This window comes from Elgaria multicarinata, chromosome 5, assembly GCF_023053635.1.
Source record: "Elgaria multicarinata webbii isolate HBS135686 ecotype San Diego chromosome 5, rElgMul1.1.pri, whole genome shotgun sequence".
NCBI lineage: Eukaryota > Metazoa > Chordata > Lepidosauria > Squamata > Anguidae > Elgaria > Elgaria multicarinata.
The window spans coordinates 58,399,420-58,420,769 of record NC_086175.1 but is presented as its reverse complement, the minus strand read 5'-3'; the positions used below and the strand labels follow the sequence as shown (position 1 = coordinate 58,420,769).

The window sequence follows — 21,350 nt, the reverse complement described above, 5'->3', positions numbered from 1 at the left end:
GGCTATTGCATGGAGCACATGACGCATTTGCACCTTGGTTTTGGAAGAGGGAAAGCGTCGAGAGGGAAGCGCTTCTGTCCCAACACGCCTCTCCTGCCTGCGACGACGCGCGGCTTTTCATCTCTCCTCGGCTGCCTGGTTTTGCTTCAAATTCCCCCGTCAAGTGGAAATGGGCATATGTGATTCAAGCGAAGGTTATACGATGGCAGCTTGTGGGAAACTCAGCCAACGACAAGCCTGGGGGAGAAGTTGCGGCTCGCTCTATGCCTTGCTGGGCGTTAAAAGCCTTAGCCTGCTGCCTCGACATTGGTATTTATCTACAAAGTTGGAGAGCTTCGTGGAACCGCCGCGGCTCCTTTTTGGCGCGCGCTCGACAGCAGCCTGTGGAACAGGAGCTGCTGCTGCTGCTGCTGCTGCCCGCCTGGGGCAAGAGGCGGGAAGGAGGCGGCACAAGCAGGTCGCCACACGTTAGCGAAAGTGCAGTAAGGATTGTTTAGAGGATGGAATGAAGACCAGGGAAGCGCCAGAAGCTGTGCGATCGCTCCTCTTCTTCTTTCCCGCCGCAGTCTATATTTTTTCATAGCCAATAGCAAACCCCAAACCTCCTTTCTGCCCCCTCTTAACCTCGGGCGTTTGTTGCCCATTTCCCGCCTACCGGCTCCACCACGCAGCGTCAGGTGCCGTGCCAGAACAGGCAGTGCGCCTGTGCAGCGGCAGCGGCATTATCATCTGCTACGGTGCTTAAGCGCGGCGCCAGGCAAGAAAAGTAAGCCGCAGCTAAGCGCGCTGGAGGAGGAGGAGGAAGATGGCGGAGTCGGGGCCAACGCGGACGTCTCCCTTGTACCCACGGGCGTCAGGTAAGAAGGCTGAAGTACAGGACGGTGAGTCCTGGTGGGTGTGGTTTGTGGGAAGGCAGCCTGCTTTGTAAGGAAGCCCCTTCCCTGTTACCACCCAGCCCTCTTGCGTTACCATTGCCCGGTATGGGGCAGGATGCGAGGGGCTGCGAGACGAGAGGGGTCGGGGTTGTTCTCGGAGCAGGTGCCCTTCTCTGCTTCTTGCCCTGAATTCTGCAACGTGGTGTTGCCGTTCCATGGCAGATAGTCCCCGAGGATGGGAGCGTGATTTATTTGCGAGGGGTGTGTGTGTGTGCCGTGGCATTTGGCAGGCGGCTTCGTTGGAAATCGCAACGTAACAAAAGCTGGGAAGGCGCCAAGACAAGCCTTGGGTGGCTGGAGAATCGTCAGGGGGGTGTCGTAAGGGTGATGCGAGGCCTCACTCTAGCGAAGGGGGTTGGAGCCAAGGAGGAAGCGGGCTTATTTCATAGGAGAGCTTTGCTCTTAGTATTTGGGGAAGGTCAAGGATAGCGCCCAAACCTTGAAAGGTGGGCGGGGCGGGGCGGGGAGGGGAGTAGGTGAAAAATCAATAATTGGGTGGTGGGCTTTCCTCAGCCAGACGTCACCGAGCTCCTTTGATGACTTGCTCTGTTAGAGAAAACGCTAGGAAGGGATTGCTTTGCTGCAAGGGGTTTTGTATCCATTTCACAACCAGAAGATGAAAGCTTTTAATGTTTTAATTGTTTGCTGTCCCCTGTAGTGGCAAACCAAGGTTTTCCTTGACATTCCCTGGAGGGGGAGTGTAAAATTGTAATGTCTTCTGCTAGGCTCAAGTGACATGGTTAATTATGCAGTTAGGGAGATGAATTTTTTAATTCTAAAATAAAACATTTTTTGGCGATGTCTTTACTTGTCTTTTTCTGTCTTTAAACCTGTTGGATTGGTGTTGCGTGGCAGATCTATGTTCATGAGACAATTACACAATCGTGGAGTATGTTGCCAGATACTTGAAGTGCTGCTGTTAACTAAGGCAGGGACTTAGTGCACAAACTAATTTCTAGCAACGCTTGGATCCGTCTTACTCAGGCATGGGAAAACATAGTTTTCACAGCTTCCTACCACCTCCAAGGTTAAGCATGCTTTTAGTCTAGCTGTTAGTTTTGTAAAAGCTAGTAATAAAACTATCTGCTCAATTCTATAACCAGTAAATTAGAGAGGCTCAAAGGCTGCTCAGGAAAATGGCGCCTCACTTTGATTTCTTCACTTCTTTCATGGGACAAGTAGATGACGATTGCCTTAATACAAATCTCTGAAAAGATGTTATTGTAGTATGGTGACACTTCTGATGTTTGCTATGATGCAACTTTTGTAGCAGCCCACATTGATTCGTTCTAGATATCTAATGCGAATTACAGAACAGTAGCCATGCAAACTGCTTTTCTTCTATGGAACTAATTGAATACACTCTAACCTATCAAACCCATGCCATAATAAATTAGTTAGTTGAAGGTGACAACAGCCTTATTGCCTTCAAGTCTGCGTGCACTCATGTATGTGCAATTACATGCTCACTCTTCAATTTCAGCCTTGCATTGGAAACTGGTAATGGGCTCCAAGTACTGCACTATTTTTTTAGGCCACATTGTGTTGCACATTGGGTGCACTAAGCAGCCACAGTTAATGATTCTGTTTGCACATAATGTTAAACCATAGTTCAATGGTATGTTAAACCATAGTTCAATGAGATATACATGAGTGGAAAGGAAAACAGCCTTTGCAAAGTGCCAAGATCAAGCTTTCCTCCTTTCCTTCAGCCTGGACAAGGAATAAACCAGCATTCAGTTTGCCTGATTTCTGGTTTGTTATGTGCAAACCAGGAATCGTGGATTAAAATAAACTCTAATTTGCTAAACAAGCCAGAGTTTTTAGTTGGCTTGTTTAGCAATTGACAAGAATGTGTTTTATACCATAATTCTTGGTTTGTTAGGAATTTGTCAAAGCAAAACTGAATGCTGGTGTATTCCTCCCTGTTGTGTGGGAGGTGCACTTGAGCCTCAGTTTCTGTTGGGTTCCTTTCTGCTCCTAACCATTGTTTATTGTTATGTGAGAACCTCCCAGTATTGGCTTCAATGTTGGTCAACAGTTTTGTAGCTCTTAGGCTTCAATTCAATCCTGTGTATGCTTACTAAAGAGCAAGCTTCCTTAGACACAGTGGGACTTACTACTGAATAAACATGCATAGTTTTAGTGGCTCACTATAGTATTAGTGGCTCAACATTTTGTGCTTTACAGTGAGCAAGAATTGATTACCATCATTTAACCAAAATATTGTTTAAGGAATTATTAGTTCAGCATCTCCATAACAGTAAGTAACAGAGATCTAAATTCTCCCAGTTGTTGTTTCCTATTAAGTAGTAATTCAGAGACATGCTTCCTTGATCCTGGACTAGCAGCTATTGACAGCATGTTCTCCAGGAATTTGTCTATAATTCCCATTACTCTATTTATCATGATGTCTGGCTCTGCCAAAAGCAGATATCGAAGCTGTAATGGTGCATAACATTCACAGTGTAATCCTAGGCATGTTTACTTGTGCATAAAGCTCTCTGTGTTCAGTGGGGCTTATTCCCAACTAACTGTGCATAGGATTACAGCCTTGAGGTATACAAATCTATTGAATTAGTGGGATTTACTGATTAGGATGTGGGAATCCCACGCCACCAGTTCATAATGCAGGCCATCATATCTGAAGGACATGAAAGAACAGGAAAGTTGCAAAGATTGTGTGCTCAGCTATATTTCAATTTAGAATTTCAGTATTAAATGCTATTTAACATCAAAACTACATTATATTAACAGCTAGTTATATTTCATTTCCAAAACCTTGATGGGACAGTTTCACATTACAAGTTATTTCAAGGTGTGAAGCAAAGTTTGTCAAATTGCCTTCTTCTTAAGATTTTGTGTATCTAGAATCAGCCTCTACCCAGGGTTTGTCAGGCTGCTTCTTGCAGATCTTCAAGAAGGCTCGAAAGACCAACCTGTTTTCTCTGGCTTTTCCATAAACTGTGGTTGGTTGGTTTTATTGAATATTCATATCTTCACTGTTTGCTTTTACATATTTTTGAATTGTTTTTATTTTGCATGCTTCCTTGAGAGGGTTCTTAAAGGCAACCTAAAAATAACATTGGCCTTCAGCTCACTTATTTCCGATGTCCTTTTATATTTAAGGACTTCAGAATTTTGTAGAGTATATGATGTTCTTAGCAAAGAATTGTGGAAAGTCCAGTATTACCAGCTGCACCTTGTCTTCTACATTGTGCCCAAAAGTTCATATTTAGATTTGCCATCCCTTCACTCTCTGGCATTATAGATATTTTATGGTAAAGTCTTAATATGTGCTGATTTGGCTGATTAGCATGAAGTTGTATTACAGTTTCGATCTAGTATAGTATACATCAGGAAGGTAATGTTTCATCCATCCAACACTTTTGTGTGTAGGTATTCCATGCGAAGTTTGCTTTTAGCATTTTATTTCACTGGAAAGCTATGCAATATTGGTCCTTCATACATGGGCTGCACACCATGGTTTCAGAAAAAAGAAACTTCTTGCCTACAGTCCAATAACAACAACATATGTTCTCACTTTTTCTGTGAGAAGGGGAAGTTTTCTTAATTATTGTGTGTCTTCTGCATTTTCACAGATAAGGTGCTGCCCACCTGGAGCTCTGGATTGTGACAGTCTGTCCTTACTAGGACATAAATCTCTTACTTTGCATCTATTGCACAAAATTCCCAGCATGAAGGTGAATTCCATTTATGCTTTTCAGAGTTTGTCCTTCTGTTGTAGTAATAGCTTTTAACTATTTAAAATACAAGTTTATAAATAATTTAACTTTCTGTCACTTTCAGAAAATTCAGTGTTCTCACATTTGTCTTATTGCAAGAGATAGATTTAATTGTTTCATGGCAAAAAGTTGTTCAAATTCCAGTAGACAGACAATCTCTCATCAAAGGCTTCTCAGTAAACTTAGCAGGCAGGATAAGAAGACAGGATCTGTAATTAGCTAACTATTAAAGAGTGCTTCCAAGGGTGATTTCTGCAGGATATTGCAGGATAGTTTGATTTTTTCTTAAATAACATATAGGATTGCTTTTCAGGGGTCAAACATTTGTCCTGCATAACAATACCAAGAATAGCTCCTCCCTTTATTTATCTCTTGTGCATTCTTCAGTTGCATTGGGGATGCCAACTATTGACATTGCAATGGTCTCTTTCAGTGTTTTGTTAGGACTTGCTCATTTATGTATCTGTTTTGAAATAAATTAATATGGGTAACCATGTTAGTCTGTTTTAGAAAAACCAACAAGGAATGCAAGCGCTTCAAAGGCTAACAGATATATTGTGGCGCAACCTTTTATGGGCTTGTGTTGAGACCTTCAGCTGTATCTTACAAAATGAGCTTTGGCTTTGGAGCCTATTCTACAATTTATTATAGTGCAGGTAAGGCTATGACAGTGCACTTCTCATTATCAGCTGCATATTGCTGTAAATATGCATATAGAAATCTGCATATCTCCCATAGGTCATTCACTGAAGTTGAATTTGGAGACATCAATGGAAGCAGCCTGAAAAACCAATGTATCACTTAGGTCAGGGATGGACAACCTTTGAGCTGTGAGACAGGGATGGACAACCTTTGAGCTGTGAGACAGTAATTGAAATTTATCATGAATCATGGGGCTGCAGCTAGCATGCACATGTGTTGTAGGTGCATATGTAATCAAACGTTCATATAATTTTGTTGTGTTTTACAGTACCGTGAAAAAAAATCTTCTCAAACACAGACTTTCAAGGATTCTGTCCTTGAAAAAGAACTATTGGGATGCAGGGGATGGGGAGGGCTTCTATTTGAGCATCGCCTATGTAACTTTAGTATTCATGCCATCTTTCAAGGAAAGATTATGTGCTGTTTTTGTATTAATGTTAGTATGAATCTCTCCTATCATGCAGCCATATTGTCTGTGCTGTATTGGAGTGGGACTGCCAAGATCACATAGATGCACCCTGCCAGGTCTGAATGGCATTTTTTGCTTCTCTTTGTGTGTATTGTATTGATTTCACATTTATGCTATTCTGCCAAGGATCCAGATAGTTCCTCATAAGTAATAATCAATTCTTACTAGGCATCTGCCATCATCTGTCCCTCATAACAAAGTCATTGCCCAATTTTAATTGGGCCTGAAATGCTCCTGACTGCTTCAAATCAAGCTGATTCACAAACCATACCTAAACCGTACCTTAAAAGGAAGTGTTTCTCTTGCTGGTGAAACAAACTTAAGGCATACCCATGGGACTAGCTTGCCAGAGATCTGTGATAGAGATTTTTTTCTTGACCTGGAAAAATTGTCAGTAACTTTAACCATTTGAAGGTTCTCAGCTTGACCTCCATTTTTTTTTTATCTCTAAGTTAGGGATGGTCACACTTTGCATTTATCAAAGAGGGGAATTTTAAATAGCTTATGTGATGGTTTTCACTGATCACTGCTGTAAATTGACCAGCTCTACATATTATAATTCTGTATCATGTACCTCAGCGTTTCCCTATCTGATGCCGTCCAAATGTTTTGGACTTTAACTCTTGTTAGCCCAAGCTGGAATGGCTAATGATCAGGAATTCTGGGACTTGTAGTCTAGGCCATATAGAGGGCACCAGGTTGGGGAAGGCTGAAGTACAGCTTTCTTCACCAGTATCAGCCACAACCAGGAATATGTAGCACAGGTATGGAGATGCTTCATATGATGTGGGAGTACAATTGTCTCCAAATGTTGCTTGGAGTAAGCACCAGATGGAAAAGCAGTCATGGGTTATTTGAAATGATGTCCGGGTGATGCCAGTAATATAAAGACTGGTCCTGTGTCAGAATACTAGCTACATCACATAATATTTTCATGGTTGTTACGTGGAATGCTTGAAACTATGACTTCTTTTAAGACGTAAAAGGAGTGGAAGGTATGGAGCTCACAAAGCGTTTGTTATTGTTTAAATTCCTTCATTTGCTTCTCTATAAATGTTCAGAACAGTTCATTCTAACCTGTCCCTGCACAAGAAAAAGGGGATTGGGGGAGGAAATGGAGAGATTCAGGGAAGTCCCATTTCCCTCCCTGCCAATTGTCCTATTTAGTCTAGATATTAATAGTAATCTGTGGAATACTGTGAAAGAATGTTGAGCAGCGTTTATCTGCTCACTTGGTGAAAAGCAGTCAAAGGTATTGGTGGCCAGACAGCTTTAGAAGATTCAGATGTGTTGCTTTTGCAGCTATTTCGCCCAAACAAGGTCAGCTTTATAGAAACAAAATAATGTAACTGAATTGCTCATATGGGCAGCTCTAATCAGTGCAACATAATAGACAGTACAGGCTAGTTTTTATTCCATATCTTCCTGCCTTCAAATGCTGCAGGTGCAGTGTCCTCAGAACCAATTGTGCTTTGGTACAGCTATTAGATAAACTCTTTGGAGCATGGAAGAGTTTGCGTGCAATACTAATCTCCAATCTCCTTTTATTTGAAAACCATTTTAGGCAAAAGTCCAGTCAATTTGTATAGTGAGGTAGATTTCTGTTCTCTTCAGGAAGCATTAGCCTTCCTCTGAACTAGCTTTGCTTGCTCTCGCTGATCTGTTACAATGCCAAATCCTGGCTACATAATGATATTGCTGTTTCAGCTTAGAAAGAAGGTTGATATGAAGGGAGCAGGATGGTGCAGAAGTTGCAGCCCATTGTTTATGAAGAGGCTCAGCTACCATCACCAGGATGTCAGTTACAAAAGTGCAATCTACCTGAATGTTTGTCTGCAGCTTTCTCTTTACACTGGTGGGAGCCTAGAACTCCTCAGATCGCTGAATGCAGGAGTGCTTTTCATAGGGCTACAAGTGCCACCCCTATTTGACAGCCCAGGTTTGAAAGCAGTGCACCATGGGAAGGACATGGTCTGTTTGAGGAAAACAAGTCTGAAATCCTTTTATAGGGTGCTGTGGATCTTGTCTATAGTATTTTTTTAAAAAAAAAATTTAATCCATTTTGTTCTACATGGTTCTGTAGCCCCATATTGGAATGCACTCCCACATCAATATTTGCTGCCCCTTTAGCCTTACTCCTGACATGCTAGTTTTCCATGGACAGGGAGTCCTTAATTTTGGGGAAAGCATTGTCATCAATTTCTTCAATCTGCATTCTGAAGGACCATGTGCTACTTCTGACTGTGTAGATTAGCTCCTGCCTTCCTTGTATCTGGAGATATGCACTCAGTGATATAAGACTAAGCAACTTACTCTATTTACACTAGCCTGCTTGCATCTTAAGTAGTTCAGCTAAGTTTGCATACTTCACCAAGGACCTTCCTCTACAAGCTGACCCTAGAGGCAAGAGCGAGTAGTGAGGCTTAATTTGGCTTTCTTCTCTGTGTTCCTGGGAAGAAGGGAGTCATACCAGACTCATCCCCTGAACAATTTCATGTCTGAAAAAGGGCAGTGTTGCCTAACTCAGTTTCCTTGCTATATATGGTGGCGCTCTGCTCTGCTCTCCCTCCAAACTGCTAGAGAAAACTATCTACTAACAAGCTATTTGGATGAAGGTGAATCTGATATGATCCCTAGAAACACTGGGATGATGAGGAACACACCAGTGTTTTAAGCTTCTCTAGCCAGCCCTCCCTATAAAGAACCCCTGCATTGTTCTGTACATGCAAAGCCCAAGTACTTAACATGTGAATAATACAACTTGGCTCTTAGCAAAACTGTAATCTGTAGAAATACGTGGACTGTGGGTGGCATGCTAAATTCTTTGCATATATCCAGATTATGAGGATGTTCAGACTTTTGTACTTTCATTTTTCTCTAAAACAACTCCAACTTTGGGCTGGTTGGAACTTGATCCTATTTTAGTTAAATTGTTGTTTGAAGTGGTGGTGTATGAAGTGCCTGTGACATCACCATTTGCCACAGTAGTGCATATTTTAATGTGTTTTGTTGCAGTTCCTGCAAACTATGTTTGTGGTTTCCGACCCACTTGATATATGTCCATGTTAACTCTGGTCAGCCATGTATTTCCAGTTCCCACTGCTCTTTGGTATTAAGGTATTCAGATGTTTAAACAGACTTACATGGAATAATTTCTCTGGGTTCTGGCCATAGAAAATACTATGGGTAAGCACAGGGATGGTCATGTTTAGGGAGTCTGTTTGTGTGTGAACCGATGAATGCATCTTTCTGCCAAGTTACTGTGATATCACTGGCTGCTTTGTATGCCACTTTTCCATGGTAAATCATGCCCTAAGCAGTGTTAAGTATATGAAAAGAAATACTTGCTTAGTCATTAAAATTGTGTGTGTATGGCTATCTCAGGGTTAAACAGAGAAAGACTATCTGTGGGCAATTACCTTGAGATAGAGGCTGTTCTGGGAACCTTGCCAAGATTCTAAGTTAGCCTCATCACAGCTGTATGTAATGTAGATAAGAATTGTGTAAGATGTGTATATAGTTTCTCACTTGTGTAAAATGTTACTGATCACTGCTCTATGATCACTGCTCTCTGTGTATGCCTCAGTGTGCTGATCTGAACTGATCTGAATTGAACTGCACAGAAGCCTGAAGGAAATAAACCAGCTCTGCTGTGTAAGACCTGTGTGATGTGTGTTTGTTTCTGAGCACAAACAGAGTTCCAGAGAGAGAAAAGTTCTGGCACAATAACCCAACAAAGGTTATGGGCCCAGTCTAGTCCAGTCTAGCCTAGACCAGCCTACGCCAGCCTAATCCAGGCAGAAGAACCAGAACTTGGTGGGAACGGTGCAGTATCAGAACCAGGAGTCTGCTAAAACAGAAGACTGTTGATGGAGGAAGACATCAAGCTAAAGCCAGTGCTGCAAAGTGAGGAATAATCTCAGTCGGCTGACTCTGAGGAGGACTCTGAGCAGGAGGACGGTGAGATACAAATTCCTGAAGCAGAGGAAATGGCAGGAGCTAATATGTCTGGTTTGCATCAATTGTTGGAAAAGCTGAATGACTCTAACTATGCATTATGGTCTTACAAAATGCAAATGTATCTGATTCAGGCTGAACTGTGGTATGTAGTCACAGAGGATCCACCAGATAGAGCAGATCCACAGAATGCTAAATGGTTTAAGGACGATGCAAAAGCAATGGCAGTTATTGCATTAGCTGTGGAAGACTCTCAGAACAACATCTGAATAGAACAATACATAACAAAATAAGCATACATAATAAAATGTGACAGTCTATATATACATTCCGTATAACACCTACAACTTATCTCTTGCATCACTTGAAATTTTGGCTTGCCTTTGTTTAAACAGTCAATTCTTCTTCTCTGTATGGAGGGTGGTACCTACCACTTAGCTGACCAGTTTTTGCAGCTTATGAAAGGGCCCCAGGCCCACAAAAGGTTATTCTACAATTAATATACTAGTATTTTTAAGGTACTATGAACATCTGTTTCTGCAGTAGACAAGTGAAGATTTGTCTACCATTTCTCTACCATTGTTGTACAATGTGATGGTCAAAGCTATTGCTTAGATCATCTGCCTCCTTTTTTTCACAGAACAAAATGTGTCCAATTATAAAAGAATGTCACTCTGGTGTAGAACTGGCGTTTGTTGCTGCTGGGTATGGCAGGAGAAATGAATGATAAAAGCTAGTGTGTGAGACTGCCAGAAATTTAACTGACAAACTCAGAAGGAAAGTTCAAGCTCTTGTAGTCATTCTGCCACAAGGCCTCTCTTCAAAGGGAAAGTAGAGAGTTACATGAGGTGAAATCAGTGCTATTAATGAAGGCATAATTGTAGCTTGATGTGGAAAGAGTGCCTGTAGCCAAGTACCTACTATGCAGACATTGAATTTGAATTTCTCTGATGGAAGCTTAGTTCTTGGACAGAAATAGCCAAGGGTACTTGAACTCTGGAAGAAAGTCCACTTGTACTTAGTTTTTATTTTAAAAGTAGCTTGTATTTAACAATGTTTTGAGGAGGGCAAAATTGTTTGTTCTACTGCAGCAGTCACCATAATACAGGTTGATAGTTTGACTACATGTGAGATTAATCAAGAGATCAATTGCTTGGTTTGGCCTGGAGTGCAAGGTTTTTCTTTCACAAAATTTTCTTTCTCAAATTGCTCAGTCAGGCCTTGGTATAGGGGAGAGGAAAGCTTTAATCCTCCGGCTCTGCTTCCTTCCAGATTGCAACCACTGTGCACCAACTATTGACAACAACCAAACCACCATGTACCTGCTATTGGCATTGTGGGTAGGGGGAGATTCCTGTTGGACTATATGGGAGCTTCCCACCCCCAGTGCAACAGATAGGTGCAAGGCCTGCAATGGGAACCACAGCAGGGGACAAATGGTTAAAACCCCTTATCACCACAAAAGCTAAAGTCTCAATCCAGATATGCCCCTACATCCCACAGTGGCAAAACATGAAAGAAAAATCTGTGTGTTTCTACCTTGGGTCTTTGCAGGGTATGATTATAAATTCACTCTAATAAGTTTATAATTAAGTTCATAAATTCATTTTAATAAAAACTAGGGTGTACTATCTTTTTTAAATGGAGGGGGTGGAGGAAGAATGCAACACAAAAGATTACACGTACAACAGAATTAACTTAAAAGTTTCTGATTCTGAGGAAAGTTCCTACCTGTTCTTCAGCTTTGTTTGAATCAGTTTATAAAAATACAGAAACTTATTCTAATTCATTTTGTTCTGGACATACCCCAGCAGATATAGTAATATTAATCTTCTATGATATTTTTGTGTTCTGTCTCATATAATGTGTGCTTGTTTTTCCAGTTTTTTAACATGAACAAACAAAAATGAGTTCAGTGGGCATATGGATGGTTATCTGGATCACAGAGTTTCAATAATTTTACAAATGGAAGCATTTGTGTAATGTTATAATACTTTGTGTAAGGTAAATGCATTGAAGCCAACATTTTTTATGAAAAGTAGTATATTGGATACAACTCTCAATGTTCTTCTGAAATCTCTGATGTCTCCAGGTTTTTATTTCTATGGATTTGAAATGAACTCTGCAGTTACTCTGCTGTTAAATTTAAGGAGTGGCTCTGATTTCTGTCCATGTAGGTCTTTCCCAAGCCGGTGCCCTGTAGATGGTTTGGACCAACTCCCATCAGCCCCAGCCAATGGTCAGGAATGATGGGAGTTGTAATCCAAACCATCTGGAGGGCACCACGCAAGGTAAAGCTGGTCTAGGTCTTCTGATTGAAAAGGGCATTTGCACATAGGAGACTGAAGTATCTCACTCTGTATTTCATAATAAAACTTGCTAGTTTTATTGCTACCTTGCCACTAGAAATTCTTGAGCCACTAGAATGTCTATTAAATTGACAAAGAGGACTATTTCAAAGGCAGACTTCAAGTTTGCAGTTCTTACCTGTACTAACCCCCAACCCCCGCATTCTTACTGAAAAATCTATTATTACAGAAGCATCCTCCAATTACACTGAATGTAGTATTTGTGAGTAATTGTCGATTTGGAAGCAGAACACTTTATGGAATCTTAAGCTGTATAATGAATGTTTTGGCAATGATGTGAAATTCAGCTACCTAACTAGTAAAACCTCAAAAGTCGACTTAAATGGCTGGGCTTGTTATGTCTTGCTTCTCATGAACCAGTTTTTCAAACTACTTGTAGAATAGGTTTGGATTCCCCACACACACACACATGGACACTTCAGTGTGGAATCTTTGAAGATAGTGATATTACAGTGACACATATTTGCGGGGAAAAGGAAGCACTATTGATTCCCTGCAGCAAGTCATCCATGTAGTGGGATGAAATGGTGTTGTAGTCCTGGCTTCATGTAGCTAATAAATACCATTGCTATTTATTCCATCATAACCATTAGATTTCACTTTCAACTTGATGGTAAAGTCATCTGTGCATGCATGGTGCTGAATTCACAAATTAAAAAAGCACCTTACAGAAGCTTAGTAGGCCTTGCTGATGAACTTCCTGTATGCTTACTTGCATTCTGTGATGGAAGATCACAGATCACAGATGAGATATAAATAACTGGGAAACCTGCAATTGAGCATTGCAGGGTATTCCCACTCCTTAACAGGAGTGCCTCTCTCCAGGACTCAGCCAGTCGAAAACAAGAGCTTTGACGTATTCACTTGGGGAGGAGGGTGAAGAGTTTTGTGCCCCTCTCAGCACAGAGAAAGGAACGCAGCTAGCCCTGTCTCCACCTTTGCTTGCTGCTCGTTGTTCCATTGGGTTGGCACACAAACAGATTTGGCTGGCACTGGGAGGGCCAGCAGCTCCAGTCACTGGCTTCACATACTGCTTTTCTCCTTCATGCACCTCTCGCCAGCAGCAGCAGCAGCAGGTGGCACACCAACAGACTTAGCCAGCGCCTGGAGGAGGACATCTTCACGTGCTGGCTGAGTCCCCAGCTTCACATGTCATCCCTTTTTTTGGTGGATCAGACCAAAGGAAGATGGATAGGGAAAGGTTTTCTCCTCCTCTCATAATTCTAGAAACTTGAGTCATCCAATTGTATTTTTTAATCCAAAGATGGGAGATTCAAAACAGTACAGCAATGGAACCAGTTACCTAGGGAGGTTGTGGGCTCTCCCACGCTAGAGGCATTCAAGAGGCAGCTGGATAACCATCTGTCAAGTATGCTGTAGGGTGGACTCCTGCATTGAGCAGGGGGTTGGAGTCGATGGCCTTTTAGGCCCCTTCCAACTCTACTATTCTATGATTCTATGAGACCAAAGGAACACTGTGGAGAAATGCTGTGGAATTTACTACCACAACATGTAGTGATGGCTGCCAACTAGGAGAGCTTTAAGGGGAGATTAGACAAATTCATGGAGTATAAGACTATCAAGGGATACTAGTCATGATGATTATATATTACTTCCAGTATCAGAGGAAGAATGCATCTCAGTACAAGTGACTGGGGAATACAAGTAGGAGCGTCCTATTGAGCTCAGGTCCTGCTTGTGAGTTTACCATAGGTATTTGGTTGGCTTGTGTGTTAACAGGATGCTAGACTAGAAATTATCCATTGTCAAATATATATCCCCTTGTTTGGCAATGGGAATTTAGTAGATGATTAAAAGGTAAATAAAAGCTAACCACAATATATTCCTAAAAATAAAGGTAAACCTATGTTTTGTGAACTCATATGTTAATGTGACTCTTTTTTGTCATTAATAGTTTATTAAATTGCTATAGAAAGTGATTGGAGTGAAGGATATAATTATTGTTAGGGACATTTTCAAGGTTGTTGAAATGAAGAGTTAAACTTTGAAAGAGAGATTCTAAAACACATTGACTATGTTGTGGGAGTTTTATTTTTTATTTTAAGAACATCCGTTTTATATGTTTAGCCTTCCATCAGTCTTCCCAAGGTTAGTCCTTACCTTCTCATGCTCACACAGAGTCAGAGATGTCAATTCAGCATTGCTGGGCAAATGCTGTGCCAGCAGATTCTCATCTTGAAAGTGTGTTATTTTGAGAATAATATGGTGGTACGTTGTGTAGCACAGCATCATTCATTGTAATGGAACTTTTAATTAGCGCTTTGTTTGCCCTTTTAAGGAATAATACTACCCAAATATTTGTATCATTGTTTTTTTGGGGGTGGTGGGTTGTATCAAAAGCTGTCTTTATTGTAGAATGCATCTGGTTTTCCATGTCTGAACTGCAGAACCACAAGTATTTTACTAAGTGAAGGTCATTAATCACTCCCATTCCAGGTAATAACATACTTTTGATATAATGGATTCTACAAATAATCCTCCTTTCCTTTCACTCCTTTTGATCATCAATGATTGGAATAATTAATTCTGTACTTCCCCCCAATGTGGTGTTATTTTTATAGCATCGTCATCATTAAAGTTTTATAGTATGAAAAACTGTAAAACATGTCAAGAACCTGCATCATAGCACATTGCTCATGTCATTCATGATAGGGCTACTGTAATATGCTGTATGAAAATGATCTGGAAACTAAATGTGAGACAGAAAGCCACTGCCCATTTATTAACAGCTGTAAGCTGCTGATAACTCAGTTTTACCCTTTTTTTCTTAATCCTGTTTAAACTTTTTTTTTATGTTTAAAGCCCTATATTACAAGGCCTGAACTCTCTCAGAAAATGCCCTCTTTCGTATGAGTCCCAGCTCCGGTTCCAAAATTTGCCAACAAGTCATATTTAGGTGCTGAGATTAAATTTGACTTGAAACATAGTCTTTTTCGTTGTGGTTCTGTAATGGTAGAAAACAGTTCCTCAACAGATCTATCGATGTTCATGTTTTGGGAACAAGTGAAAACATTTTTTCTTTTCTTCCAGGCATTTGGAATTTAACTAGAAGTGTATTTTTATGGGTTTTTCCTAAATTATTTTATATGAACTGTACTTTTAATTTGTTTTGTTGTCTGTAAACTGCCTTGAGAACATTTAACACCAAAAGAGATGTATAAATGTAATAAATAAAAATATAACACTGCCTGATTGTGGAAGTTAATATAATTACTAGACTTCAAAGGGATGAGGTGTTCAGGTAAATAACATACATGGAGATGCTAGCTCCTTAAATAGCAAGTTCCTTAAAATTAATTTCAATGCCAATATGAGATTTTATTTATTTGTAGCATTTATATACCGCTGAATGTGATAAAATCTCTCAGTGGTTAACAAAATGTAGTTTTCTGTTTTGAAATCTTCCTATTCTTGCCTTCTTTTAAGGAAGGAGGCTGGTCCATAGCCAGAAATTATTTGGTGGTGGTGGTGGTAACAAAGGGTACTGTCTGTTAGGGCAGTAAAGTGGAACAGATAAATAGTGCTTTATTTTTCCACAGGGGGGAAAAATCCATTTGCTACGTTCATTAGTAACAATGATAGATGTCAATTGTAAGTACAATATTAGGCAAGCATTGCAGTTTCAATGTTGTAGAAATTGTTAGCATGTCATGCACAGTTCTGTGGGTAGCTTGTATGTCAGCAATTTTCAGTATCCTTGTTTTTTTCTTAAATTTAAACAATGTACGGGAAGTACATGCTATTGTCTCTCATTTTTTTCAAGTACTCCAATAAAAAAATCTACATAATATAATATTTAATTGCGCTTTAATTTCTTCCCTCAAATACTTCAGGTCAAATACTTGTGCTGTATTGGGAGAAAAAATTAACATGAGGTGTACTTTATAAAATGTTGTTTACTAAATACAAGTGAAATAAACATGTTAAATAAGTTCACTTTCTAGGACATTAGAACATTTTTTGATGCAAATTACTTTATACACTGTATCCTAATTTGCATAGGATTTTTTTCTGGACAATTTTCTGATTCAACGATTTCCAGAAAACCCGTATTACTATGGGAAGGTCATCAAAAGTGAATGCAGTACCACAAAAACCTAAGTATAAGTAATGTAATTGTTTGAGGTGATTGAGTTTATTCAGTATATTTAATAAAATGAATATTAATCTTAGTGATGAGGGGTGTAATGTAGCTCAGACTACTCCAGAGTAAAGAAAAAATAATTAAGCTACCTGAGCAATATTTCTTAAAACATGTGAAGGGGTTTAATTCCAATAATTGGAGCTTTTGTTGTATTCTAATTTCTACGAAATAATGGCTCAGAGATTTATTTAGAGAGGAGTGTAGATGTTACGTTATAGACAGGCATGCTTGAGTGGAAAATAAGTATTTAAGCTCTTGTGTTGTGCAGGAAGATTACAATATAAAAGTGCATAGACTACAGCAGCTAAGGTTACTTGCTGCTCATTTTTATTTTATTTTTGTTACTTGTGCCTAGTTCAAGTGTCATTCACTACTATGTCTCTGCACATATTTATGTAATCTAATAAAATCCCATTGCCATGCTATTTTTAATTGGAGAAGGGAAAATGTAGCCTTTTCGTTTATCATAGCAAATGTGAATTGGTTTTAGAGTTAGTGTAGTGTTGATTTCTTTGTACAGTAAAGCAGCAAGTGAAGAACCTGCATGGTTCAGGGGACAGGGAAGAGGATAGATTCTGATCCTTTGCTTGCAATGACATAGCTTACATTTGTGGGTGAAGCATGTAAAACTACTGGTGATTATGAACTTGCCTCCTCCCTGCTTCAGTATTATATGCCTTTGAAGACCTGTTAAATGAGACATCCTCAACTGCTATGTCAGCCTGGATTTACAAATACTGTGGTTCTCTTATGCATGTCAGTTATATGATTAAATGATAGGGTAATGGCATAGAGTGACAGAATAGCAAAAATCACATTTAGAGTGTAATAAGTTACACATACAAATTATTTTAATATGTGATACAAAATGTATACGAAGAGTACCACTGCATTCAAAATTCTACATGCCAGAAATGTATCTTAAAAAAAAAAAAAGGAATAAAAAGTGTGTTGGGATTTTGTCCATTTATAGAGTTTATAAAGGCAATTTGTATCAAAAGATAGATGTCTCTGTTTAGAGGAGAACTACTGTGTGTGTAAGCAGCTTCCATAGGCATAAATCAGATGTGCATCTGTGTGTGGATGTTGTCTGCTCCTTGCATTGCTTTCAGTTGGATATGTGTTTGAATACACATCTTGATCCACAGCAGAATCATAGAATAGTAGAGTTGGAAGGGGCCTATGAGGCCATTGAGTCCAGCCCCCTGCTCAATGCAGGAATCCACCTTAAAGCATACCTGACAGGTGGTTGTCCAGCTGCCTTTTGAATGCCTCTAGTGTGGGAGAGCCCACAACCTCCCTAGGTAACTGGTTTCATTGTCGTACTGCTCTAACAGGAAGTTTGGATGCGAAAGTGCATCCTATTAAAATGAATGCAATGTTCGATAGACCTCATCTGCACTTGTATGTATATGCGCTACACATGAAGAAGCTGCCTATATCCATGGATCTCCTTGTCTGCAGCAGGGGTAAAGTGTATGATTTGGAAGGTTTGGGTTAATATCCCAACTCAGCAGTGCATTCTCTACATGAACTATCAGTTCCTGTTTGTTAAATGGGAATCTTTCCTCACAGATAAAGACTGGAAAGTACTTAGCATGTAGGAAATATGTTATATAAAATTAACCATTTCCTCTAATATTGAACCTTGGTAGTCCTGTGCTTATTATTTTGGAAGGGAAATGGATTCACTACAAAATAAGAGAGTGGTTTCTGCATACTTGGAATAGGGGCAATTGAGAACTGAATGTGTATATTACTTTGTAAGTTAAGGGAGACAAATATTAAAACTCAAAAGCAGCCTGGCAAGGACTTATGCTCCCTCATGTGTGGGACCTATGGAATGTCAAGGATGTCAATCAAGGTGTGTAGGAGAAGGAAAATGGAAGGAAATTGGCCTGCTTAGACTCCTAACAGCTTAACCTTATTCTTCAGGGGGATGGGTTCCCCCATCCTATACAAGTATCAAAGGCTGCTAATCCCGATGCCCCTGTGCTACCTCCAGTATTAGAGGCAGTATGCCTATGTATACCAGTTGCTAGGGAACACGAGTGGGAGGGTGGTGTTGCTCTCATGGGTTCCTGGTCAACAGCTGCTTGGCCACTGTATGAACAAAATGCTGGACTAGATGGGCCTTTGGTCTGTTCCACCATGGCTCTTATGTAAGGAGGTTCCAGGAGGGCAGCGGGACATGATTACACCAGTGTGGGGTAGTGGCTAAAGTGCTGGATTGGGAATCAGGAGTTCTGGGTTCTAGTCCCCACTCGGCCATGGAAACCCACTGAGTGACTTTGGGCTAGTCACAGACTCTCAGCCCAACTCACCTCACAGGGTTGTTGTTGTGAGGATAAAATGGAGAGGAGGAGGAGGATTATGTACACTGCCTTGGGTTCCTTGGAGGGAAAAGGGTGGGATATAAATCCAGTGATAAATAAAATAAATAATTATAAGGAAATAATTACCTTGTTAAATGGCACCATGTTTATTGTATTTTCTGAGGTGATGTTAGATTGTAGAACCTAGATGGCAATCTTATATCCATTTACCTGTGAGTAAGCCCTATTGGACTCAATAGGACTGACATCTGTGTAGACATGTATAGGATTGCATTGTTAGAGTAGATCTACTTAGCTAAGCATATCACTCTGTTGTTTCAGACATCATGCTGCTGGTATTCGACCTGTAAATCTGAGACAACAGGCTCTGGGGTATTTACATTCCTTTGCTGCTGTTGTGGGTGTAGATTGAAAACAGATCAAGAGCAGCACGAGGACATTTCAAGACAAGGAGGGAGATTATAAAAGGCACTTCCGGTCTTAAAAAGGAATGTATGACTCCATGTTTGTGTCGATACAACCTCAGAGGACAATTAATATGTATGAAATGCATACCAAGTTAGGTAATTTAACCATCTGACAGGGCAGCAGTTACCCAAGACTTCCAAGGAAAGGTTTTGCCTCGTCCCAACCCATGGATGCTGTAGATTGAACCTCTACTGCTCCACTTACACCATTTGCCTGGAAAGAGAGCAAAACATCTGGAGATTCAAAGGAACACTCTGTGTATCCTTCTCAGATGTTCAAAGGTTTGAGCATCTTATTAAGAACATAAGAACATAAGTGCCATGCTGGATCAGACCAAGGGTCCATCTAGTTCATCACTCTGTTAACATAGTGGCCAACCAGCCATTAGCCAGTGACCAACAAGGCAGGACATGGTGCAACAGAACCCTCCCACACATATTCCCCAGCAACTAGGCTTACTTCCTCGAATACTGGAGATAGCACACAACCATCAGGGCTAGTAGCCATTGATAGCCTTCACCTCCAGGAATTTATCCAACCCCCTTTTAAAGCCATCCAAATTGCTCTGATAATTTGTTGTTTGCTTAGAAAAACTGAGTAGTCTAATTTAAAGATTGCTAAGCAACCTGTAATAGTAATAACAATAGGAATAGAAACTCAGTTAAGGTTTGTAAAATTATTCTGGACACTGACTTTATGCCCTTATCACTAGTTGAAACTGTAGGTCAGATACCATGGGTTCATACCTTCAACGCCGATCCAAGCAACCTTAACTCTTTTGTAAGAAATACAGGTGCTTACTATACTGCAGAGTGAAACCTGTATTTGAAACAGATTGCTATTAAGTTTAATAACTACTGTTAGTTTGCATTTCTGTGAACCCATATAATCTAGCTTGAATTCCACAAAAAGAAATACATTCAAATTGCCATCTCTACCATGAAGCTTGTTGAATTTGTAATTATGCTCATTATTGGAGAACAAAGTATGAGTTGCCCACAGCACACGTGTGTGTGTGTGTGTGTGTGTGGCCGTGGCCTAAAATGCTATTGCACTGGAAGTAGCACTTGCAATAATAGTACAAATCTGGGGATTCCATATACACTTCAAATTGGCAGGAGTAGTTTTAAAATCTGCTGAGAGCCAAAATCTGTTGCAGAAATGCTGGGTTCTCCAAAGCTCAGTGCAACTGAGATACACTTGCATACAGAGCTATACTAGGTCTTGGAGGCACCCTGACCTCTTCCAAAGCTCAGTGCAACATCACAGATCTTGCCCCTCTCCCTCAGCCAAACAACATTTAGAGGCTACTGCAATCTGACTTTATGTGGCACTGAGTAATTGCGACGGATAAGAATATTGTGGAAATCCCAAACAGCCATTATAAGTAGTTGTTAAATGTCTGCAAAATATTATGCATATTTATTCAGAAGTAAGCCCAACTGTGTTCAGGGAGGCTCACACCACAGTAAGTGTATTTTAGGATTGCAGTCTTAAGACTAGTTGAGGTTTTTTAGTCTGTTTCTAACCCACTGTATTTTTTTTAGCACATATTTATTGACTTTTAGTTGTTGTCATATATTTGTATTCATTGTATTTTCAAATTTTCTGAGAGCTACCTTGAAAACTTTATGTGCTGAATGTGCAGGATACAAATAGAATGAATAAATACAATTATGTTAATTTTTCAACCCTACTACAGAGTGACCACGTTTGCACAACACCCCACTATTTGAATAAGCTACACAGTGTGGGTTATTTTCAGAGCAACCCATGGTGCACCTGACAGATGATCAGGCTCACCGTGGGCTGTGTGGCAGAAGCTGTTTTGTCTGCCCATCTCATCTCACTCCAATTGCGACCCCTTTTCATTCCCTGGCTTTTTAAAAAGAAATTGGCCACCAACATTTGTGTAAATGTGGCCATAATTTTTTTCAAGCCCCACAAATGTGTTCATGATGTTTGTGTTTATGTTGGTTTTTTATTATTATTTTGCAGTTGTGCAAGTGCCACTTGCGGCTGTCAGATATGTGTAGACCTGACTTGTCAATATCCTTGTACGTTTCAGCTGTCAAAAGGAATGAAGTGCAGTATGAAACATTCAAGAAAAGTAGTGCTACTGTGTGTCCCACAGTAAGCTATTTTGCTTCCTTCAACAACTTTGCCTGCTTAGCTGCACTCTCAACCATCATCCTGCTAACAA

At 40.3% G+C, this 21,350-nt stretch overlaps 1 protein-coding gene across 9 annotated transcripts in view; it reads left to right on the top strand.

The window, feature by feature from the left end:
* Positions 1 to 699: 699 nt before the first annotated feature.
* MAP7D2 (MAP7 domain containing 2) overlaps positions 700 to 21,350 on the top strand; it is a 71,369-nt gene continuing 50,718 nt past the window's right edge. For 6 of the 9 annotated variants that reach the window (XM_063126450.1, XM_063126448.1, XM_063126447.1 and 3 more), the window contains exon 1: positions 701 to 857. In XM_063126450.1, coding sequence (XP_062982520.1) covers positions 806 to 857 — 52 coding nt within the window. In that variant the 5' untranslated portion in view covers positions 701 to 805. Of the gene's footprint in view, positions 858 to 21,350 lie in introns of all 9 variants that reach the window. The other 3 variants (XM_063126455.1, XM_063126454.1, XM_063126446.1) reach the window with 2 other exon arrangements.